The sequence below is a fragment of the Arachis hypogaea genome, chromosome 15 (genome assembly GCF_003086295.3).
Source record: "Arachis hypogaea cultivar Tifrunner chromosome 15, arahy.Tifrunner.gnm2.J5K5, whole genome shotgun sequence".
Taxonomy (NCBI): domain Eukaryota; kingdom Viridiplantae; phylum Streptophyta; class Magnoliopsida; order Fabales; family Fabaceae; genus Arachis; species Arachis hypogaea.
Window position 1 is genome coordinate 103152316 of NC_092050.1, and position 25700 is coordinate 103178015.

At 37.8% G+C, this 25700-nt stretch overlaps 1 protein-coding gene and 1 pseudogene across 1 annotated transcript; both read left to right on the top strand.

Annotated features, from left to right (window-relative positions):
* The first annotated feature begins 2516 nt into the window (after nt 1–2516).
* Nucleotides 2517–3107, top strand: LOC114925354 (2-hydroxyisoflavanone synthase-like; annotated as a pseudogene).
* Nucleotides 3108–3979: 872 nt separating this feature from the next.
* LOC140179269 (uncharacterized) lies at nt 3980–5134 on the top strand. Its single transcript, XM_072217950.1, has one exon. The coding sequence runs from the start codon at nt 3980–3982 to the stop codon at nt 5132–5134; it is 1155 nt and encodes a 384-aa protein (XP_072074051.1).
* The last annotated feature ends 20566 nt before the right edge of the window (nt 5135–25700 follow it).

Sequence of the window (25700 nt, forward strand, 5' to 3'; positions counted from 1 at the left end):
TTTGAGCGGTGATGATAGAATGAAGGCTGGCCTTAGCATTCTAAGGGACAATAGTCTGATCGACATGGTGTTTCAACTTCAACCGGGGGAACTTTTGCCATTTTTGAAGAAATTGCTTTAAATATTGCTATTTTTGAATTTTTATTGAATATTATAGTGACTTGATAGGAAGACATTTGTGCCAATTATTGCTGTTATTTTGTGAGAAATATAAGCAACTAAAATCTAGTTCCTAGTGCCATTATATTAGGTTTTAAGATCCATGGAAAACTAGTTAAAGTTCCTCTTGAACTATAATGTTCAACAACTGGTGATGGCTTGATTCCAAGAAATGTTTGTTAAAAATTGATGGTGGCTTTTGGATTTTTGTTGCTTTGTGCATAATTGATCACAGATTTTGCATCTTTGGAAGTAATTACAATGTTAGGAGAATAGAGATGCCCCCATTCAGTTAGTTGAGGATCATCTGAGATGAACACTGCTCCTTTTACATTGTCATAGTCACTAATTTAATTATGATAAAATTGATTTTAATTAAACATTTGTTATTAGGGTATTATAGTAAATTTATTAGTAGAGATAAAATTTAGAGTCAATAATAATTTAACTAAAGATATTTATTATTAGGGATATTTTAGTAAATTTAAAAAATTTAGAATCAATAATAATTTAACTAAAGATATTTGATATTAGGGGTATTTTATTAAATTCAAAAAAATTTAGAGTCAATAATAATTTAACTAAAGATATTTGTTATTAGGGATATTTTAGTAAATTTAAAAAAATTAGAATCAATAATAATTTAACTAAAGATATTTGATACTAGGGGTATTTTAGTAAATTTAAAAAAATTTAGAGTCAATAATAATTTAACTAAACATATTTGTTATTAGGGATATTTTAGTAAATTTAAAAAATTAAAATCAATAATAATTTTAACTAAACATATTTGTTATTAGGGGTATTTTAATAAATTTTAAAAATTTAGAATCAATAATAATTTTAACTAAAGATATTTGTTATTAGGGGTATTTTAGTAAATTTAAAAAATTTTAGAATCAATAATAATTTTAACTAAAGATATTTGTTATTAGGGGTATTTTAGTAAATTTAAAAAATATTTAACTTTTAGTCATTAATATTTTAATTTGAATGATTAAGGGTAACTTTGACATATTACATAATATGACCAAGATATTTAAACTCAACCAAACAAAAATTTAGTCATTTCTAGGATTATTACATAATATTCCAATGTATTAAATTTTACAACCAAATATGGGAATCATATATTCCAAGTAATCTCATTCATAGGAATATAATGTCTAGGAATGAGATTACTTGGTAATAAAATTTAATCTTTGAACCACACACACCCTTAGAGTATGGTTTAATTGTCAAACTCTAACTTGTTACCATTATTATAATGAACTGTGAATGACTTAAGAAACCCATTTCTTCATTCATTCAATTCCCTTGGCCAAGATTTTATTCATCTCAGTCATTATAATCATAGAGCTCAAACTCTTTACCGAGAGTTGACGAATTCTTTATTGAATAATCATTAATTCTACAAGTATTTAAATCATACCCAATATCCATTCAATTAGCACCCTAGGGTATTAGGTGTCCAGAATCAAAGTATAATAAATGCATTATCAATTACTATGATAGTCGCAAGTCAAAGGAAACTCTATTATCATGTTCATCTTGAGAATATCCTATTGACAAATATGCGGTAATTATAACCATTAAGAATTCTCAAATTGAGTCAGTTCAATGGTCATATCTCTATATGCAACATATATATATATATATATATATATATATATATATGTTACGGATCCTACACCCGGAACGGTCCCCGAACCCGGTTACCAGGGTTTGACCCGCTTCGCCCTTCCAGAAGGCCCAGAACCAGCCCACTAGAGCTTCTAACCAACTTTCGAATTCAAACGTCTCCCTTATTTTAGCCAAATAAGATAAGATAAGATAATTCAAACGTCTCCCTTATCTTAGCCAAATAAGATAAGATAAGATATTCACCATCACCTATAAATAGAGGACCCAGGTCCCTCCAAGTATTCATTCATTCCTCACACCTTATACCTCTCAGATCCATTCTGACTTGAGCGTCAGAGTGTCTTTGCAGGTACCTCCCCCCATTGCTCCAGTCAAGTGATCCGGCATCTGCCTCAACCCGCAAGTTCTCGATCCATCTCTCAACCCGTACCAGAGACATCTTGTACATTGGCGCCGTCTGTGGGAACTTTGTAGCGTTGTGGCGGCATGGCGGATAACCCAGAAGAGCAATCATCAAACTCAGATTTCTTGCGTGTAACTGAGAGCAAAAAGGAATAATGTTTCCTTAACTTGCATCACCTTTGTAGTGATAACACACCTTCGCCCTACTCCAACAGCGAAATCCCAAAGGAATAATGTTTCCTTAACTTGCATCACTTTTGCAGTGATAACACACATTCGCCTTACTCCAATGGCGAAATCCCAAAGGAACAATGTTTCTTCGACTTGCAATCACCTTCTTAGTGATAACACTCTTTATGCACCTTCGCCTTACTCCAACGGTGAAATTCTAATTCCTCTGAGCCCAAAGTCTCGCCTCCCTTTAGTGGGACACCTCCACCTCTTGGACCCTCTCATTTACCACTCCTTCATCCGTCTCTCCAAACGCCATGGCCCCATCTTCTCCCTCCATTTCGGCTCCATGCCCACCGTGGTTGCTTCTTCTTTTGAACTCTTCAAGCTCTTCCTCTAAACCCACGAGGTCACCTCCTTCAACACCAGGTTCCAAACCTCTGCCATCCGCCGCCTCACCTATGACAACTCTGTCGCCATGATCCCCTTCGGACCTTACTGAAAATTCGTAAGGAAGCTCATCATGAACGACCTCCTTAAACGCTACCACAGTGGCCAAGCTCAGACCTCTCAGGAGCCAAGAGATCAAGAAAGTTCTCAAGGTTCTTGAACAGATATGGGGGACAGCCAAATCGTGGCGGCATGACGGAGAACCTCGAGGAGCAATCCTCCACCCAACACCCCAACTCCCGAACTCCAAGATAACACTCCTCCCACCCACGGGAGGATAATAAGCGCGCACATTGCCAACCAACCCCAACCCAGCAACAACCAGGAGAGGACAACCGTTCTCCCACTGAAGCCGGGCCACCCGACGGCCTAGGAAAGAAGGCGGTCCAAACAATCCAAGAGCTGTGCCTCAGGGTGCAAGACCTCAAAGGCCGAGTTACACCCAAAGAAAAGCACAATACCGAAAACGGAAGTCACGCAACCTCCAAATCAAGATCTCGCCATGAAACCAGGCACGGCGGATTGCCAGAACGGCGACATGCCAAGAGATACAATTGCAGCATCTCACGTGACCACGGACACGACAGGATGCCTGAACGACGACACGGAAAAAGGTATGATCGCAGCGTCTCACGCAACCCGGCTCATCAACATGACACGGACGACGACCGACGACATCGAGAGGCCAAACGCACAAGAAATGACCACGTGATAATGGGAGCCACTCCCTTCACTGAAAGAATCCTGAAAGCAAAACTCCCTAAAGGATTCGAAAAACCTACGGATATGAAGTACGACGGAACCAAGGACCCCCAGGAGCACCTAACGGCCTTCAAGGCCAGGATGAACCTGGAAGGGGCCGCTGACGCGGTCCGAGGTAGGGCCTTCCCGGTAACCCTAGTCGGGCCAGCGATTAAATGGTTCAACGCCCTCCCCAACGGATCCATAACTGGCTTCCACGATATCTCATGAAAGTTCATGGCCCAATTCACCACCAGAATCACCAAAGCTAAACACCCCATCAGCTTATTGCGAGTCACCTAGAGACAAGACGAGTCCACGAGAAAATACCTCGATCGGCTTCAACGATGAATGTTTAACGGTCGACGGACTCACGGACTCAGTCGCAAGCCTTTGCCTAACTAACGGGATCATGAATGAAGACTTTTGGAAATACCTAACTACCAGACCAGTGTGGACCATGCACGAGATCCAGAGCGCTGCAAAGGAGTACATAAACGACAAGGAAGTAAGCCAAGTCGTAGCTGCCAATAAACGGCAGCACGGCAGCACACGACACGGCAGCACGGCACCTCGACATAACCCCCCACCAAGAGAAAACCATAAAGAACATCCCAAACCAGCAAACGTAAACCAACCCCCCAGAATCGGAAAATTCTCTAACTACACACCTCTGACGGCCCATATCACCGAGATATACCACCAAATAGCCGATCGAGGTATTCTCCCGAGGGCCCGACAACTCAAGGAAAGAACGGGCGGCAACAAGACCTTGTACTGCGACTACCACCGAGGATGCGGACTCAGGACACAAGATTGTTTCGACCTAAAAGACGCCCTCGAGCAAGCCATACGAGACGGCAAACTCCCCGAGTTTGCCAAAATCATCAGGGAACCAAGACGTGCAGAAAAAGACAGATCACCAGAAAAAGAAGGACGTAACCCGATGACACAGAGACAAACCTCTAGGGAAAGCCCTGAAACAGATCCGACCATTATCGTGAACGTTATCACAAGGAAAGACACCCCAGGGAAATCAAAATCAGCACTAAAGAAGGATCTCAAGATCCTGGCAGTCAGAGACCAAACCCCAATTGCCACCACCAATAGAGCGATAACATTCTCCCCCGAGGATTGCCAGCACGGCACCTCGGCAGAAGACGCCCCCTTCGTCATCTCGGCAAAGATTGGAACGGGACTAGTAAGAAGAATACTGGTGGATACAGGAGCAAACTCTAACATCCTCTTCAGAGGAGCCTTCGACAAACTCGGACTCCGCAACGACAATCTACAGACACACCGCAACGGAGTCACGGGACTCGGAGACAACTTCCTCAAACCAGACGGTTCCATCGTCCTTCCCCTCATGATAGGAACGGGAAACCAAAGGAAGACAATCCTATCCAAGTTCGTGGTTCTCAAAGACTCCACCGCCTACAACAGCATCCTCAGAAGAAAAACAATTAACGACCTCTCCGCCGTCATCTTCACCAAATACCTTCTCATGAAGTTCACATCAGAGGATGGCTCCATCGGAACTATCACGGAGACCGGGAGATCGCAGTAGAATGTGACAACACCAGGTTAGCCCTGCGAAAGAAATCTCGCAACGCGGCCGGCATATTCTTAGCCAACCTAGACGCCTGACAAGATGGGCAACCTAGGCCGGAACCAGAAGGGGACATGGAGAAAATTGCAAATAGGGCAAACCAAAGAAGAATATACTTTCATCAACAAGAACTTCCTATACGACCTTAAAGAGGATCTCTCACGCCTCCTAAGACAAAGCAGAGACTTGTTTGCATTCACACCTGCCGATATGTCGGGAATAGACCCCGATCTAATGTCTCACCGACTAGTCGTAGACCCCAAGGCTAAACCTGTGGCACAGAGGTGACAAAAAATGTCTCCCGATCGAGCAGCCGAAGTCAAAAAACAGGTTAAAGCCCTCCTTGAAGCAAGCTTTATCAGGGAACTGCCCTACACAACCTGGCTGGCTAACGTTGTGCTAGTCAAAAAGGCTAATGGGAAGTGGCGGATGTGCGTCAACCACACGGACTTGAATAAAGCCAGTCCAAAAGATGCCTTCCCTCTACTGAATATTGACGGGTTGGTAGACGCCGCATCCGGCCACTAGTACCTCAGTTTTATGGACGCACATTCCGGATACAATCAGATACCCATGCACCGACCCAACGAGAAGAAGACGGCCTTTATCACTCCCGACGGCACATACTGCTACACAGTCATGCCCTTCAGCCTAAAAAATGCCGGAGCTACTTACCAAAGGCTCGTCAACAAGATTTTCCAAAACCTGTCTGGGACCAAGCTGGAAGTCTACATAGATGACATGCTCGCCAAGACCGAATCCGGCGGGCAACTCATCAGCTTATAATGAACACCCTAAGAAGACATCAAATGCGCCTCAACCCGACAAAATGCACCTTCGGGATGGAAGCATGAAAGTTTCTCGGTTTCATGATCACGCAACGTGGGGTAGAAGCTAACCCCGAAAAATGTAGAGCCGTCCTCGAAATGGCAAGTGCGAAAAATCTCAAAGACATCCAGAAACTTATCGGCCAACTAACTGCACTATGTCATTTTCTCGGCGCGTCGGCCCAAAAGGCGAACCCTTTCTTCAAACTTATGAAGAAAGAAACCCCCTTTAAATGGGAAGCGGAATGCGAAGAGGCATTCCAACATTTCAAGAAGTCCTAGAAAAACCCCCGATTCTCGCTAAACCCCAAACAGGAGAGGTCCTCTACCTATACCTATCTATAACAGAGGAAGCACTCGCAGCAGCGCTTATCCGAGAAGACGAGAATAAGGCCCAGCGACCCATCTACTTCATAAGCAAAGTCTCACAAGACACGGAATCGCGCTACTCACGCCTCGAGAAACTCACCTTTTCACTCCTCACGGCATCCCGCCGTCTCGAACAATATTTCCAGGCCCACCCCATTACGGTTTGAACCGACCAAGCAGTCAGGCAAGTCCTGCAAAAGCCCGACCTAGTCAAAGGAATAATTGGGAAAGGAGCCTACAAGCTCGAAAAACTCGATGGAACCGAGATCCCGAGAACCTAGAATGCCGCCAACTTACGGCGATATTACACGTAGGAACACTCCGTCCCTTAAAACTATGTCTTTCACTTATATTATTTTATTTTATTCTCCTTGTATTATTTTAGGGAACTCTTTCCCTCCCCCAAAATGGAGGGTTTTAACGAGGCCCAAACTTAACAAAATTTCATTTAAAAATGCACTTGCCCTACTTCGTCCCATATTGTCGTAACGGAAAAAAGAGTAAAACGGCCAAACACCTGGGAATCGATCACCCTGAAGCCAATAAAACGGATATCCAAATAAATAAATGGCTACTCGGGAATCGATCACCCCGAGTCCCGAGGCCAATAAAACGGATATCCAAACAATAAAACGGATATCCAAATAAGTAAACGGCTACTCGGGAATCTATCACCCCGAGGCCAATAAAACGGATATCCAAACAACAAAACGGATATCCAAATAAGTAAACGGCTACTCGGGAATCGATCACCCCGAGGCCAATAAAACGGATATCCAAATAACAAAACAGATATCCAAATAAGTAAATGGCTACTCGGGAATCGATCACCCCGAGGCCAATAAAACGGATATCCAAATAATAAAACAGATATCCAAATAAGTAAACGGCTACTCGGGAATCGATCACCCCGAGGCCAATAAAACAGATATCCAAATAACCAAACGGATATCCAAATAAGTAAACGGCTACCCGGGAATCGATCATCCCGAGGCCACAAAACAGATATCCAAAAAACAAAACGGGTATCCAAACAATAAAAAATGACGGCCCGGGATCGATCACCGTGAGACCAACAAAACGGAAATCCAAATAAGCTAAATAAACAAAGTCTTGAAATCGGCCCACCAAGAGGCCTAAAATAAGTTCACAATAACGGCCTAGAAAAGGCCACACAAAACAAGCATGAGCTGACGGTCTTCCAACTCGCAGAAAATCGGACTAACCAACATCCCGCCAATCAGTGCAGGATGACGTCACGCCCTTTCTAGGCTCCTCACAGTCTCCCGAACTACAGAGAATTGGACTCTCCAAACAACTTAGCATTGAGACCAAGTAAGCATGCTCTCATGCTCCAGGAGCAACTGTTCCAGACCCGATCTTCGGGCCCTTCCTCGGAAAGGTCATCAAATCCGACATGTGATGAGTCGCACAAAAAATGCGGTCCTCGCCTGACCATGAAACGGCTAGAAACTCCCCAAATTCTTGACCTTGATCGGAAAAACCAAACAACGATCTCCTTACCAAACCACAATGGCAAGGAAAAGGTTCCTCCAGCGATGAGACCGAGCACCCTCACTCTCTCCCTCCGGGGACAACTGTTACGGATCCGGCCCACGGATCCTACACCCGGAATGGTCCCCGAACCCGGTTACCAGGGTCTGACCCGCTTCGCCCTTCCAGAAGGCCCAGAACCAGCCCACTAGAGCTCCTAACCAACTTTCGAATTCAAACATCTCCCTTATCTTAGCCAAATAAGATAAGATAAGATAATTCAAACGTCTCCCTTATCTTAGCCAAATAAGATAAGATAAGATATTCACCATCACCTATAAATAGAGGACCTAGGTCCCTCCAGGTATTCAGTCATTCCTCACACCTTATACCTCTCAGATCCATTCTGACTTGAGCGTCGGAGTGTCTTTGTAGGTACCTCCTCCCATTGCTCCAGTCAAGTGATCCGGCATCTGCCTCAATCCGCAAGTTCTCGATCCATCTCTCAACCCGTACCAGAGACATCATGTACAATATATATATATTGATCTTTTCGAATTATAATGTCCTTTTTAATAATCCTATGACCAAGAACAATTTAGATTAAATTATAAAAGATTTATCTCTCAATATTATTATCACTATTACAATAATAAATCTCTAAATTTAATCAAAAAATTTATTATATTAACATTTTAATATAATAACAATAACAAATTATTTAACACATGATTGATTGAATTGTGGTCATACTATTTATTCCCAACATTTAGCCCAACCCATTGTTAGATTTGCATATTTAATTTAATTCGATTAATATATCTTTTAGGTTTTTCTTTCTCAATATTTTCATATAGTACGTTTAATATGTGTATTTTTAAAATCTACACTAATATTTTTATTTGTTTATTTACATCTTTATATATTTTTTTTATAATATAGTTATTTCAGTTGAAATACGGCTGAATCAATTGAATTTCTTAACCGATAAACAAGTAACTAGAGTTAGTTTGAACGATCGATTCAATTTTCAAAATCTTATTTATATCATGATATTGATACATAACTATTATGTCAAATTATCTCATGATTCATAACTATTATTTTGGAATAAAATAGTCACTAAATCTTTTTAGTTGGTTTGTCTTTCAAGGGTTACTTCTGTCTATAAAAAAATAGAATTAGTGGAATTTTCTAGTGAACCGTATTGTTAAGATTTAATGTGCTTAAAAATTAGTAATTATACTAATATTTTTATCTATAATAATATTACAAGATTATAAATCTTTTAAAATTATGTCAGTCTTCACATTATAGATTATGGTACAAAAAATTTATAGCATTAAACTACTTTTATAAAAAAATCGTAAGGGACAAAAGTTCCTATCGTCTAAGATAACCCGGGTCTTTGTAGATAACACTACTAGAAAACTAGTTATTACAGACAGATATTTCCGACAGATTTTATCCCACGGAAATACAGACATAATTTCAGAGAAATTTTTTGTCAGAAAAAAAAATGAATTAGCATAAATTACAGACGGAAAAGAGAATCCGTCGATAATTCTGTCGAAAAAATTAATTTTTTTTTGTGAAAAATGGTTACAGATGGAAAATTCATCTGTAATTAAATGGGCAAAACATTGCAGTTTTATTAAATTATTACAGATGAAAAATTCTTCTGTAATTTAAAATTTTCTGTCAGAAATATTAAAATAAAGTTTTGGGAATCACGTTCTTCTCTCCATTTCAATTCCCATTTCCGCACCTCTACACTCATCCCTCTAAATGCTCCATCGGCGGTGCTATAAGCCTTGCACTGCCGTCGCACCGAACCTCCATTGCACTGAACTTCCATCGCACTGAAGCTCTGTCATACCCCTTCCTGGTTCTTCTCCGTCACACCCCTTCCGTCGGCCTTGTTCGCGTCGCTCCCTTTCGAAGCCTAATGTGCGTTTCTCTCTTCGATCTTGCCACTAGTGCTTGCTCTTCTCCGTGTGTTGCTGCATTTCTCTCTTTGATCTTGCCTCAGCTGTGCAGTTAACCCTAATCTCCTTTCTCTTTCATCACTGTTTTCTTTCATTCAATTCCATCGCTAACTCTAATTATATTATCCTATGTTCCATCGCTAACTCTAATTCTATTTCCTATTCTATGATAAGAACTTGTAATAGTTACGGTCTTTATTTTGTGTTCTTATGAACTTGTTTGTGAAATCAAGGTTCCTGAATGCATTGACTAGTTTCATTTTGGTTGAATTTTTTGGGGTTTAGGTTAGGTTTTTATTGATGCAATGTTTCTTGTTTTCGTGTTTTTGCTGAAGATTGATTGGCTGAACAAGTTTCTTGAATAGCCTTACCTTGATAAGGTATTTGCATTTTGAATAAGTTTTGATCATTTTTCATTTTTGCTTTTTACCTTGGTTGTTTGTTTGTCGTAATGTGTTAATTGTTCTATTGTTTAGGCAATTTTCAAGATAGAATTAGTTATACACTGTATACTAAAAGAATTTTGATTTCAATGCTTAAACTACTTTAACTGTAGTAGGCAGATAGAATTTCTCTTCCTCTTTTGAATATTATCTGAATCTGGAAAGTGGAAGCTTGGTTCTTTTACTTGTCATAAGAAACATATCAGAGACTCTAGCTAGTTCTTTCTTTTTGCTGCTTTTCAAATATTTTATCTCTAAATGTGCAAAGCAGGACAAGATGGAAAGTAGAGGGAGCAAAGCAATGCCTGCACAAAAAAATGGGCGTCGATCGAATTGAGAAAGGAAAATGGATTTGATACAAGATGTATGTGATAATTTATTAGTGAAATAAATTTTTAGTACATAGAGTAAATTAATGTTTTCAAACTTGACAGGTTGATAAGTTGAAGAGAAAGCTGAGACATGAAGAGAATATGCATAGTATACTTAATACTTGCTTTCTTTCTTGTCAAGTCTAAAAAAAAGAAAACTCACTCTTATGAAGAAAGTATAATTAGGAACTTAGGATGGATGAATAAAGTTTTAACTAAAAAAATAATGTAGTGAGGTCACTAGGATCTTGCACAGAAGGTGTTTGTGGATTTGACGAGATGGTGGCAGGGAAGGAGAGGAAGTATTATATGCTTAGTGGGAAAGGGGGTGTGGGAAAAACAAGGTGCTGCCTCCCTTGCTCAGGTACCTAATGAGACCAAAAAAAATCTCTTGATTATTTAGTTTAGTAGTTCTTCAATATGGATAAAACTTCAGAAGTGTAATGCTACAATCTCGTTAGGATTTGACAGGTGGTAGGCTTGTTCCGGTTGAAGGAGTGGAGTCACCATTATATGCTCTCGAGGTACTCATTTTGATTGAAACATAATTGAATATTAAACTAATAGTGCTTATATGTTTCTATTTGTGAAACCGTTTCTCGTGTTCTATTGAATCTTTTTTGGGGTAGATAAACCCTGAGAATTCTATGGAAGAGTTCCGAGCAGCTAGTCAAAAACTTAGTGATGGCGTGGGTGTAAAGTCTTTAATGCAAAGCACGGGACTTGGAATGATTGCTAACCAGGTATTTTCTGCTTTTAATTATGAGTGTTTCTTAATCTAGTGTTAAGTTCTAAGCATTTTAATTCATATTTTAATTATAAGTGATAATAGTTATTGAAAAATATTGTAGGTTGTGAAACATGAGGGGTGGGAGCAGTTGTATGGAGGTTTGATGCCATCTCTAGTGGGTACAGCTGCATCTCAGGTTTGTGAATGCTGCACTTTGTGCTAGAAGCTTTTTCATAACTTTTGATATTATATCTTAATGTTTAAGCAGTGGGAAAACTATAACTGTACAACACTTGTTTCTGATTTATGTCTCGAAGGTTTAATGACATCGTCGCAAAATTGAATAAGAGAGAATGACTTGTAAAGTAAAGCTTGAAGACTGTTCTTGTTGAAATTGAATAAGCTTAATTAGGGATGGCAACGGGCACCCACGGGGCGGGGACATGCCCCCCGCCCCCGCCTCCTTCAGTCCCTGTCCCCGCCCCATCTCCACCACGGGTAACGGGGACTTCGTATCCACCGGGGTTCGGGGACTCCACGGATATCCGCGGATTTTTAAAAATTAAACAAATTTGAAAAAATTGGAAAAAAAATAAAAAATCATATCAATCATCATGTTCTTTGTCTCTAAAGCATTAACAACAACAAAGACATTAACAACATGTTTCTTTTTTTCAAAGACATTAATAACATTAACAACAACAAAGAGATTAACATGTTCATAGTCTCCAAAGACATTAACAACAACAAACAATATCAAACATATCCATAAAACAACCAAAGTATCAAACATATCCAAAAATTACAAAGCATAATTTTCACATTGTAGAATCCTCAAGCCTTTTTCATGATGTAATGGTAGTGATGGTAGATTCTGATTTGTTTGTATCCTACATCAAAAAGAAGAATACAATTAAGAGTTAAAATCATAAACTTTTCTCAAAATAGAAATCATGAATCAGAATCTCATTAACCTAACTTCAGATTAACTCAAAATTGACTCAGAAATATAAATCAGAATCAGAAATCAAAATCACATCAACCTAACTCAGAAATATAAATTAAAAATCAGAAATTCAGAATCGGAATCAGATTAACCAAACTTCATATTAACTCAATATTAACTCAGAAATATAAATCAGAATCAGAAATCAAAATCATATCAACTTAACTCAAAAATATAAATTAAAAACCAGAAAATTAGAATCGTAATCAGATTAACCTAATCAGAAATTCCTTAACCTAATCAGAAATTCAGAAATTCATTAACCTAATCAGAAATTCAGAAATTCAAAACTCAGAAATTCATTAACCTAATCAAAAAGTCAGAAATTCATTAACCTAATCAAAAATTCAGAAATTCAAAACTCAGAAATTCAGAAATTCATTAACCTAATTAGAAATGCAGAATTTCAAAACTCAGAAATTCAGAAATTCATTAACCTAATCAGAAACTCAGAAATTTAAAACTCAAAAATTCATTAACCTAATCAAAAAATCAGAAATTCATTAACCTAATCAGAAATTAAGAAATCCAATTAACCTAATCAGAAACCACAGGCTGACTTACCCGATGGAGAAAAGGAGAAGACCAGCGATGACGACCGGTGACAAGTCTGCCACGACAAGGAGAAGAAGATGATGTTATCGTGAGCCCACGACAGTGAGCTCGACACCTGCAGTGAGCGACCGAGCCACTCAGGGGGTCTGGGATGGGAAGCGGCGCTGAGGACCCAGAGGGTGGGAGGTCTGTTGGTGGAGACTTGAACTGCGGGGTCTGGGGGTTTGGACTTTGAGGAGGAGTGGACAAGAGAGGAGACTTGACTGCGGTGCTGAGGGACACAGAGGGTGGAAGGTAGCGGTCGGCGGTCAGCGGTCGGCAGGAAAGAGACATGAGGGGGCAACGGGCTGAGCGCTTGAGGAGGAGTGGAGAGGCAGAGGAGAGGAACTCTCACTCTCTGAAGCAGGGATAGGGATTAGGGAAGGATGTGTGATTTGTGAATGCGGCGACTAGGGTTAGGTTACATGTTATATATATATAACAGGGATATTTTCCTCTTTTCACACAAACGGGGATTTAACGGATCGCCACGGGGCGGGGACCTCTACCCTCGCCCCCGCCCCATTTATTATACGGGACCCTGTCCCCCGTCCCCGCGGGTGAAAATGACCCCCCATATCTGCTCCCTGGCGGGTAAATCCCCGCGGGTACCCGCTCCGCTGGGGATTTTTGCCATGCCTACTGCTTAATGAGAGAATAACTTGGAAATAGCAAGAAGCTAGTTTCTTATTCACCTGAATCACCTCTAAGATAATACTTTGATAAAGAATTATTTGTTTAATATTGTATGATTTGTAATGTAACTCTTTTCTATAAAAAATAGTTAATATTTTAATTATAATGACAATTTTATGATACAGGATGTTTATTATTATTTCTATCAAATATTCAGGATCAAAGCCAAGGTGGCTGCACTAGAACAGAAAAAGCTAGGCATTGGTGATGGATCAATTGGGATGTTCTCCTCACTTATTGTTGCTGCTTTCTCCGGGTAATTTTAATTTACTTTGCTAAAAGATCTCCTATGAAAATTGGTCAAATGGAATAACAGATTATGTAATGCCTCAAATTGCTCAATTCATTCCTCTTGTAGATGTGTGTTAATGTGCTATTGACAAATCCCATATGGGTAGTTGTTACGCGCATGCAGGTAATTCGCTAGTCGATAGTCAATTCCCTTCACTTTTCTCATTGCATCCCCTTTTCTTGTTCTCTTTGCCTTCCTTTTCCTTTCTCTTTTTTGTTCTGATTAAGCTCTGAATGTCAAATTGAAACATGATACTATTTTACTTCTGTAAGAAGGATATTGTTTCTTTCTTTGATTTTAGAATTTGCTTGATTGAAAATAGAAGGATTCATGAACCTTTATGCTTGTCTCTTTACTTCCTTTCTAACTCACAAAACAACTAATAAAAATATTTTTTGCATGTAGATGCACAAAAAAGAGTCAAGCAAAACTCCGCCTGGTGATGTGTTGTTAAATGCCACTGAACAAGCATTAGTTCCTGTAGTTCTTTTTAAACATAAATAAATTTGTCAACCTAAACTAATATATATCTTTTTAAAAAAAGTTTATTCAATGTATTTATTTAATATTTATTTTGTAGGGGATAGATTTTTCTGGTTTAGGGATGAGGAATTTGCTAGACAGACTGTTGCTGGCCTCAACCCACTTAGCATAAGTTTGGTCACGGTATATGTTTTTACCATTATTTTGTTTTAGACTCATTGGTTGGATTCATTTTTTTAACAAGCGTGGTTGTGCACCACACATATTGTGATGATAAATCTTGATTAATTATTTTGTAATTTATCTTTGATTAATTATTGATTCATTTTTACTATTCTTTTTCCTACACCAGTAACTTTGTAGTATTTTCTTTTTAATTAACCATATATATACACATCATTATTAGTGCATTTTAGGAATCACATTAACTAACTATTGTGGAGTAATATAATTAAGAGAATTTACTTTCTTGATCATCAGGAATGGCCTTTGAAGAGCGAACTTGACCCAGGTAAATACAGTCCACAAGAATCAACAATTACTTCTAAAATTATCAATAAAGAGATAGGAGGAATACTTACCGTAGAAAAAGTTTGTTAATTATTATTTTAAAACTATATATATATATATATATATATATATATATATATATATATATATATTATATAAAGTGGTTTATATGTGATACATATAAAACTTTAATTTAAGTAAATTTTGGCAGGCTATTGAAGAAAAAAAGTTGTTCATTTTGGACTACCATGATATATTATTACCATATGTTAGCAAAGTAAGGAAACTAAAAGGGAAAACACTGTATGGGTCAAGAACATTGTTCTTTCTAACTCCAGAAGGGACACTGAGACTTCTTGCCATTGAACTTACAAGACCTCCCATGGATGGAAAAAAGCAATGGAAGCAAGTGCACTCAACAAGTGTTTGGTTATGGAGGATTGCTAAGGCCCATGTTCTTGCACATGACTCTGGTTATCACCAACTTATTAATCATTGGTACGTACCAATTATTATTAATTAATGATATGAATTAAATTTTGATATCCAGTTTGTGTAATATGAACATCAGTATATCCAATCAAATAGCGCCAAGTCATAAAAAATAGTTATTTTTATATTAATAAAATAAAAGATCATAAAAAAACAATGTGATTAGACAATCATGGTAGATTAATTTGCATTCTAGTGCCACGAGAGTTTATTTAGTCATTATATATCTTTTGCTTTTTCCCTTTGTATTTTGCAGATTGGAGCGATCTTCTTGAGCCTGAGGATTTGGAACTTAACAAACAGATGAGTGAATTGGGTCTTCCTCTTTCCTTTCACACAACCAAAGAGGTAGAATTGCAACTAGTTATATTATTTTTTGCAATTTCTAATAATTGATGATACATACATTCTTTTTTTGTCATTATTTTAGTTTTTGCTCTACATATATATATGCTTTTTCCTCTCTTTTTTTTTTGCAGTTGGCAGTTAGCAGTTGGTATCCTGATTCTTTAACCGATGCTTCTATTTCAAGTTTGATATATGAAATACATTTATCCATTGGTGTAAAGGTTTAGGAAGCTTTACAGATTAACAATCAGTACAATGTTGATGAGTAAGCACAAACCTTCATCCAAGGCTTAACTAATGCTTAAATAATGCTTAAATAATCATCACTTTAAATAATCATCACTTTCTCGTATAATCTGCCCGTGTAATGTCCTTGAAATTCAAAGTAATAGTTTGTAGTAACTAATGTTTTGCTCTAGGATCTTGAGCTTGGGACCACGTAGTTTTCTATTTTATTGTGGTGCTCCATGATGGTAGTTAATATCCAGTTATAATAGATAGATATCCAGTCTAGAAGTGCTGAAGGTGAAGGAGGAAAGGAAGAGTATTGGAAGTAAGATATGTTTATCTCCTGCAAATGAATTATAATTTTTAATTGAAAATTGTTTGGCTTACGCAGTTGTTTCTATTTGTTTTTCTATGCTTTCTGCAGTGGTTATCACTCCTCCACTCCTCCAAAAATTATTGTGGCTCGCAGAAAAAATCCAGAGATCTTAGCAGAACAAGCCGCCAAGAGAAAGAGAAAACATTGAATGGATCTTAGAAGAATTGAACAACTTTAACTCGGTTTGGCCCTAATTTTAGACTAGGTTTATGTTTATATTTAGACAATTCTGATAGTGGTTAGCTACAAGAGCAGATTGTTTTATACACCTTTAGTGTATGCCACGATACAAATTTTACAGGTTTTTTTTTTCAATGGTATTTGTTTTGAATTATAGTTGATGTATCAATACACTTTATTGATGTATGGTTGTTACTTATTATTATAGTTGATGTATCAATATACTTTGTTTGTATTTTGAATTATATTGACTTGCTTGTTTATAGTACTTTTTTTTAGTTTGATAATACGATGAATTTGTTTATTTTTTGAAATAATATAATTATTCAAACACAAATTAGATAAAAATTTGTATTAAATTTATATTTATTTTGTATGAAAACAAATTTATTTTGCAATGAAAAAATCTAAAAAAATTCTGTTTTACCTTACTAATGGATTTATAGACGACTTTTATGTCTGTATTCAGAGTGTGAGATGATTTTTCAAGGTTCAAATTACAGACAGAAAATTTGTCGAAAAATCTGTTGTCAATTATCGACGGAAAATCCGTCAAAAAATCTGTCTGTAATTACAGACGAAAAATCTATCGGAAAGTTCGACGTTTTAGGGAAATGGATGGAGAATTTACCGAGGAAAAATCCATCGGTAAATAATTTCCGACGAGGCTTTTATAGAGGGACAAAATTCGTCGGTAATTTCGTCGGTAACCAAAAATCCATCTGTTATAAAGACTAAATCTGTCTGTAAATCTGTCTGTATTAATCCATTTTCTAGTTGTGTAAAAAAATAAATAATAAGCTTTTTAGTTATTAATTTCATATGAAAGAGTTTAAATTTTTACTAACAATTAATTTAACATTGGTTATCTTAAATTTGAAAGAATTTAACGTTTCTACTTTTATATTTGATTAGGTGTTAAAAAGTCTGTTGCATAAATAGAAATAATTAATTTGTATGCTTACTATTTAAAAATAATATTTTTCTCTCTATATATAAAAATATAATTAGGTATTAGCATAAAATAAATTTATATTGATAGTTATAAAATTAATTCAAATGTATTTTTTTAAATAATTGAATATTGATTCTAACTTTTAATTACAACATTAGTATTTTTTTAAATTATATGTAATAAATATTTAAAAAATTAAAAATATAAATTAAAAAATAACCAGTAAAAATTTAAAACTAAATAAAAAATATGCATATAATAATATTCTTTATTTAAATTATATTATGTTATTGTTAATTTTATTTTTTGTAGAACAAAAAAATAGAGAGAAATAGAGAATGAGAAAAAATTAAAGAGAGAGAGAAAGATAAAGAAGAAGAATGAGAGAAGAAGTTTGTTAATTTTGGAATTTAAGAAAAAAATTTATTTTAATTATAAGGAAAAAATATACGGTGACACATCTTATTTTGCCAAATTACTAATATAAAATATAAAATAGAAATTATGTATAGAGTAGGATGAATAGAGAGAAATAGAAAAAAAAAAGAGAGAGAGAGCGGTAGATAAGAGGATGTAAGAAGGAGGTTTACTAATTTTGGAGGAAAATATTTTCTCTAAATTTCAATAAGAGAGTGTCATGCGACATATTTTAGTTTTTAAATAAGTTAGTAATATATAAATATAATATATAATATAGCTTTATTTCAATTTTACTATTTTAATTTTAATTTTAATTTTAATTTAATTTGAATGCAATTAGAGAATGTCATGTTGTATATTTTGATTGTCAAATTTATAATTAGTTATTGATAATGATATATAAGAGAAATAGAGTGAGTGAAGGAATGAGAGAGATAGAGAAAGGAAGAAAGAGGAAGGAAAACTCTTTAATTTTGGAGAGAAAGATTTGATTTCAATTAAAATGAGGAAGTGACATGTGACACATTTTGGTGTAAAATAGTAATATATAATAGATAATAGATTTGTATATAATACAAAATGTCAATATATAATAGGTGTTAACAACTCACTCTACTAGAGACCTATGATGCACGAACATTGACACGGACACGAGACATGACACGACACAGGACACGCTGACATGCGAATTTTAAAATCTTATAAGACACGGGGACATGCATACATATAAAATAGGGTAATTTTCGCAAATAAAAAAAATGGACTTCATATTTACCTAATTACACATTTTTAGAAACCCAGACGCAATTGCATTTTTTGAGAATCTATAGAAACCGCTACTGCCAGCCGTGGTTTACGAGCAAGGGCGTTTTAACAGAAACCGCTATAGGCAGTAGCAGTTTCTGTGCAGCAGCATTTGATCATAAACCGCTACAGGCAGTAGTGTAAGAACCGGAGTTTTTACGAATAAAATCATTTAAATACCCAAATTAGATTCCGGAAATTTAGGATGAGAATTTGGGGATTTAGGTATGATTTTTGGACTCAGCATGTTTTTCTGAGTCAGAAAATGTGTCTTCTGCGAAAAACCGTGAAAAAACGCGAACTGGCAGTCGAACCGGTCGAACCGATTTAAGTCTACCCGGTTCTGTGCAAAAAATGTGAGAACAGTCGAATACCTTAGAAAAATATTAGAAATGGAATACCGGGCGTTAGTGTTAAAGGTTTGGCCCAAAGATGGGCCAAACGGGCTAAAAACGCTAACGGGTTGGACCGGATCCAAGTTGGGCCCAAACCTAACATATAAAAGCACCCTTTAATGAGTTTTGAACTCATTTTTCCAGCCCTAAGATGGAAAGGGGCGCAGCTGCCATGAGATGAGAGGGAGAAGAGAAAATACTATTCACCCTCACCTTCTTTTGCTTGTAACTTGAGCTACGGACCTCCGATTGACGAGCCATTTGTGGCCACGGGAAGCTCTCGATGAGTTCTTCCTTTTTATCTAAAGAAATCTGGTAAGATCCCTCTCTTCATGCTCCAGTTTTGTGCCCTAAGTTCTGTTCATTTTTGGATTTGGTTTTTGAGTAGATTTTGTGGTTTTGCTTGTTTATGTGATCTCTAGTAGTGGATAATTGTTGGATTTTATCCTTACTCACGTTGAACAAGGTAAGGTTTCTCTAAACCCTTGTGTTTAGTTGTTTTATGTATATTAGGTTTTGATTTTGGTGATATATGTGTTGTTAGTTTGAGCTTTGGTGTTTGTTGGAGTTGGTTGAGGCTTTGGATCAAGTTTGGTGATTTTGTTTTGATGTTTGGAACGCTTTGGAAATCGACCAAGGTATGATTTCAGTTTCCTTTATATAATATGTAATGTTTCTGGACACTTGGGCTAGTTGACCCTAAGATATGATTGAATGTTGTTGGTGGATGAATAATTATATGTGAATTGATGTAATTGTTGGTTGTGTGAGATTAGTGTGGTTGATGATGATTGTTGGAGATTGTTGGTATTGATGAGTATTCAGGGTGATTGATTATATTGGTTCATATTGAAGATTAGGGGTGTGCAAAAAAACTGGGTTCACTGAGTTGAATTGAAACTGAACTGAAACTGTTTTAAATAAACCAGTTTTTTTAAATAAAAACTGAACTGAAACCATAGTTTTTATGAAAACCAGTTTATTAAAAACCAGTTTTTATGGTTCAGTTTAGTTTTAAACCAAATTAAAACTGGTTTTATTTAAACTCTAAAATTAGTTTTTACATACTCTTTCTCTCTCTCCCTTCACTTTCTCTCTCCCCTTCCTCTCTCTCTCTTCTTTCTCCCCCCTCTCTCCCTTCTCTCTCTCTTTCCCCTTTCTTCCTTCTGTCCTCTCTCTCTCTCCCTCTTTTCTCTCTCTCTCCTCTTTTGTTTCTCTCTCTTTTCCTCCCTTCTCTCTTTCTCTTTCTCTCTCTCTCCTTTTTCCCTTTTCTCTCTTTCTTTCTCATATTTCTCTCTCTCCCCCTTCCCTTCTTTCTCTCTCTTTCTTCACCCTCCTCTCTCTCTTTCTCCTCTTTCTTCCATTCCTTTCGCTCTTTTCTTTTTCTCTCTCAATCTTCTCTCACTCTATATCCCTCTTCTCTCTCTCTTCCCCTCTTTTCTCTAAAATAAGAGAGAAAAAGAGGGAGAGAGAAAAGAGAAAAAAATAGAAGAGAAAGAGAGATAGGAAAAAGAGAGAGAGGAGGAGGAGGAGAGAGAGAAAAAGAGAGAAGGGAGGGGGAGAAAGAGCGCAAGAGAGAGAGGAAGAGAGAGAGGGAGAGAAAGTAAGAGAGACAGAGAGAAAGAGAGAGGGAGAGAGAGAGGAGAGAAAGATGGAAGGAGAGAAAGTGAGAGAGAAAGAGAAAGGGAGAGATAGAGAGAGGAGGGGAAGAGGGAAGGAGAGAGAGGGAGAGAGAGATAGAGAGAAAGAGGGGTAGGGGAGAGAGAATGAGAGAAAGGGATAGAGGGAGAAAAGGGGGAGAGAAAGAAAGGGGAGGGGGAGAAAGAGGGGCAGAGGAGAGAGAGAAAGAGGAGGGAAAGAGAGAGGAAGATAAGAAGAGAGAGGGAGAGAGAGAGAGAAAAGGAAAGGGGGAAGAGAAAGGAAGACAAAGAGAGTGGAAGGGGAGAAAGAGGGGGAGAGAGAGAGAAGAGGAAGAGTGAGAGGGGAAGGAGAGAGAGAAAAGGAGAGAAGGAGAGAGAGAAAGGAGGGAGAGAGAGGGAGAGAAGAGGAGAGAGAGAGAGAGAGAGAGAGAGAAAGGAGAGAAGGGAGACTAAGAAAGAGAGAGAGAGAGAGAGAGAGAGAGATAGAGATAGAGAGAGATAGAGAGGAGGGAGAGAGAGGGAGAAAAGGAGAGAGAGAGAGAGAGAGAGAGAGAGGAGAAGAAAGAGAATGTAAAATCTAATTTTATATATGTTAAGAGAGAGAGGGAGTGAGAGAGAGAGAGATAAAGAGAGAGTGAGAGAGGGAGAGAAAGAGAGAGATGAGGGGGAGAGAAAAGGAAAAGAGGGAAAGAGAGAGAGAGAGAGAGAGGAAGAGGGATAGAGGAGAGAGAGAATGAGAGAAAGAGAGAGAGAAAGAAAGAAAGAGGGAGAGAGGAGGAGGAGAGAGATAGAGAAAGACAAGGAGAGGGGAGGGGAGAAAGAAGGGAAGGGGGAGAGAGAGAGAAAAGGAAAAGAGAGGATGGAGAGAGAGAAATGAGGGAGAGAGAGGGAGAGAGAGAGAAAAGAAGAGAGAGAAGAAGAGGGGAAGGAGAGAGAGGGATAGAAGAAGAGAGAAAGTGGGAGAGAGAGAGAGAGAGAGAACGGAAAGAGAGAGAGGGAGAGGGAGAGGGAGAGAGAGAGAGAGAGAGAGAGAGAGAGAGAGAGGGGGAGAGAGAGGGAGAGAAGAAGAGAGAGAGTGGGAGAGAGAAAATGTAAAAACTAATTTTATATATGTTAAAAGTTAAAACTAGTTTTAGCCTATAAACCAGTTTAAACTGGTTTTTTTAATTAAAACTGGTTTTATTTTTTTTTGAACTGGTTTAAACTGGTGCACTGTATTGTAAACTGGTTTAAAACCAGTTTCTTATTTGACAAAGTAGTTTGGTTCAGTTTCTAAACTATTTAAAATGGTTTAGTGCAGTTTCAGTTCAGTTTTTGAAAAAAATGAACCATGAACACCCCTATTTAAGATTATGAGAATTTAAGGTAATGAGTTAATGTAAAATGTTGTAGTGCTTTGGAATAAAGGATATTGATGATTTGATGTGTGAGGATGTATGTTGATAATTGATGATGAATATTGATGTTGTTGGTGTTAATTATATATTTTGATATTGGTTGATGTTGGAGAGTGCGTAGGTTGAGTGTGGTAATATGAATGTGGTGAAGATTTAAAGTGGTTGTTGATGTTTGTTTGTTGGTTAAAGATCAGTTATGATGATGTTGGATGTTGATAATTAAGGAATTTGATGGTATTGAGTAGTGTAATCGGGATTATGGATGGTTGAGTTGGAAAAGGAAGGGTATGGGCTTTTATGTTGTTTTGGTAATGTTTGGGTTGTGGTTGGTTTGGTTTTGAATTGTGAGTTTTGGAAAAAAATTGAGTTTTGAGGCCTTTGGTAAAAATGGATTTTTGGTGAACTTTGTTTGATCATAATTTTTGCCTCGATTTTTAAAATCTGATGAAATTTGTCTAGAATTAAAGATCTTTGAAAATTCTTTAAATTGATATAAAGTTTATGAAATTTGAAATTTTGTAGAGGAAGTTATGGTCATTCAAAGTTGGTGTTGAAAATTTGAAATTCTACAAAGCTGCAAAATTTCAGGATTTTCTTATATGTGCTCACGCACAGCCTTGTGCGCACGCACAATCCTGTAAAAATGTTATTCTGTGCGGACGCACAGACCTGTGCGTACACACAGGCAGGGGAAAGGGCTCTGGTGGCAGCGCTAACATAGGTTGTGCGCGCGCACATCAATGAAGAATTATGACCTGTGCGGACGCACAGCCCTGTGCGCACGCACAAGTCGGGAAGGGGTCGTCTGTTGGGGGCGCTCGCATAGCTTGTGCGAGTGAACAGGCTTGTATATTTTAGTACCTGTGCGCACGCACACCCCTATGCATACGCACACTTTCAAAATTTTCCTGGGCATGCGGACGCACATGCCCTGTTTCATAATTTTAAACTTTGTTTTCAACTACTTCACCTTCCCAACAAGGTCGTAAGCTTCTATAACACCATTTTAAGGCTTTTAGGCTTAGATTTGAGTATGGGAATAAAGGAAATAGGCTAAGGGTTTTAGTTGATGATTATATTGAAAATTTAGAGAACGGAGGTTTAGGTTTCTGATGTATTGATGTTGAGTTTGGTTGAGAGAGAAGGAAGAGTAGTGAAAATGGTGAATGGCTAAGTTGATGGAATGAGTATGAGTGGAAGTATATTATGAGGAGTGGCCTCTGCGATTGAATATGTAATTGTAATATGCATTATTATCCGTCGTATGGGCTGTGGCAGAATCTCGCCTATGTTCGGATGTGAGAGTGAAGCTAAGCTTCTCACTCATACTTTTAACAACCAGAGGAAGGTGGTAGGGCACTCTCCCTCGAAATATTTTCCTCTGAAAGGAGAAGGTGGTAGGGCACTCATCCCTTGGAACCATTCCTCCTGAAAATGTGACTTCTCTCTGATTGCAAGGTAGTAGGGCACTAACCCACGAAATCATGCGACAACCAGAGGAAACTGGTAGGGCACTCTCCCTCGAAATATTTTCCTCTAAAAAGAGAAGGTGGTAGGGCACTCTCCCTCGAGATTTTCCTCCTTATGCGCAATAGAGAGACTAATCCAGGAGTTGTCGACCAAAATTTCTGTCGGATTTGGCATTAACCGACATGTGATATCACAGCCAATAGGGCAGACATTCATCATGTGCATCTTCTATATGCTTGATTGCTTTGTTTACTTGAGTTTGCCTAATTGAATAACATGCCTATCTGCTTCTTGAACTACTTGTTGTATATGAATATTATTGTGTTTTACTTGTTTGTATTAATTGTGATTGTCTGGTGTTGAGGAGGTTAGGTAGGCGGTGGCGATGGGATCGCACGGAGGTTAGGGTGGCGAGGGCTGTGGGATACAGCGGTGCGATTAGTTTTAGTTAGAATTCCCCTAAGTTTAGATAACTCGGTTTATGGTTTAAGTTCGTTATATATATATATTTATTTGTTTTGTTCTAAGCTTGAATATCTGTATGTGATGTGAAGTTCTAGGATTGGCTTCGGCATTCCGGAGCCTTACATCTTACATCATTGGGCACTGTTACCATAATGAGAACCTCCGGTTCTCATTCCATACATTGTTGTTGTTTTTCAGATGTAGGTCGTAATCTACTTCGGTGAGATTGCGGATATGGTGACAGAGCAGAGTATGGTTCCTCCTTGGTTTATTTATGTTTTTCCTTGTTTTAGTTGCTCTCACATCTTTGTATATTTACCTTTATGGCCTTAGAGGCTTATTTGAGAGAATAGTCGTATAAGCTGCTTTTAACTCCAAACTCTGTATGTCTGTATATATACTAGTCGGCTTAAACTCCGAAAGTCATGACTAGTCTCCTATGATTATTATACTATTGATAAGCGGATAATTTATCCCCTTTTTGGCATTATTTTTACATAGTTTTTAGTATGTTTTAGTTACTTTTTATTATATTTTTATTAGTTTTTATGCAAAAATCACATTTCTGGGTTTGTGTGTTTTTTTGAGATTTCAAGTATTTTCTGGCTGAAATTGAGGGACCTGAGCAAAAATCTGATTCAGAGGCTGAGAAAGGACCGCAGATGCTGTTGGATTCTGACCCTCCTGCACTCGAAGTAGATTTTCTGGAGCTACAGAAGCCCAATTGGCACGCTCTCAATTGCGTTGGAAAGTATACATCTTGGGCTTTCTAGCAATATATAATAGTCCATACTTTGCTTGAAATTTGATGGCCCAAACTGGCGTAAAACGCCTGCTAGAGACCCTTTTCTGGCGTAAAATGCCAGAACTGGCACCAAAACTGGAGTTAAACACCCAAACTGGCATCCAAGCTGGCGTTTAACTATAGAAATGGCCTATGCACGTGTAAAGCTCAATGCTCAGCCCAAGCACACACCAAGTCGGCCCCGGAAGTGGATTTCTGCACTATCTGCATTTAGTTACTCATTTTTTGTAATCCCTAGTAACTAGTTTAGTATAAATAGAACTTTTTACCATTGTATTCATATCTTTTGATCATCTTTGGAATTGAAGGCTGGCCTCATGACCATGCCTAGACCTTTTTCTCTTATGTATATTCTACGGTGGAGTTTCTACACCTCATAGATTAAGGTGCGGAGCTCTGCTGTTCTTCATGAATTAATGCAAGTAATATTGTTTCTCTTTTAATTCACGCTTACTTCTTCTCCAAGATATACTCTCGTACTTAATTCAGTTAAGTCAGAATGAAGGGGTGACCCGTGACAATCACCCACTATCTTCATTACTCGCTTAGCCAAGATCCGCGTGCTTGACAACCACAAGCAATCTACATGATGTTCAACGTAGTCATTGGACGACAGCCGGAGTATATTCTCTTGGGTCTCTAATCCACGGACCGAGTCCGTGAGATTAGAACCTTTGTGGTATAGGCTAGAAGCAATTGGCAGCATTCTTGAGATCTAGAAAGTCTAAACCTTGTCTATGGTATTC

Coding starts and splice junctions, on each gene's coding strand:
- LOC140179269 (XM_072217950.1), top strand. CDS start 3,980: ATGAATGAAGACTTTTGGAAATACCTAACTACCAGACCAGTGTGGACC.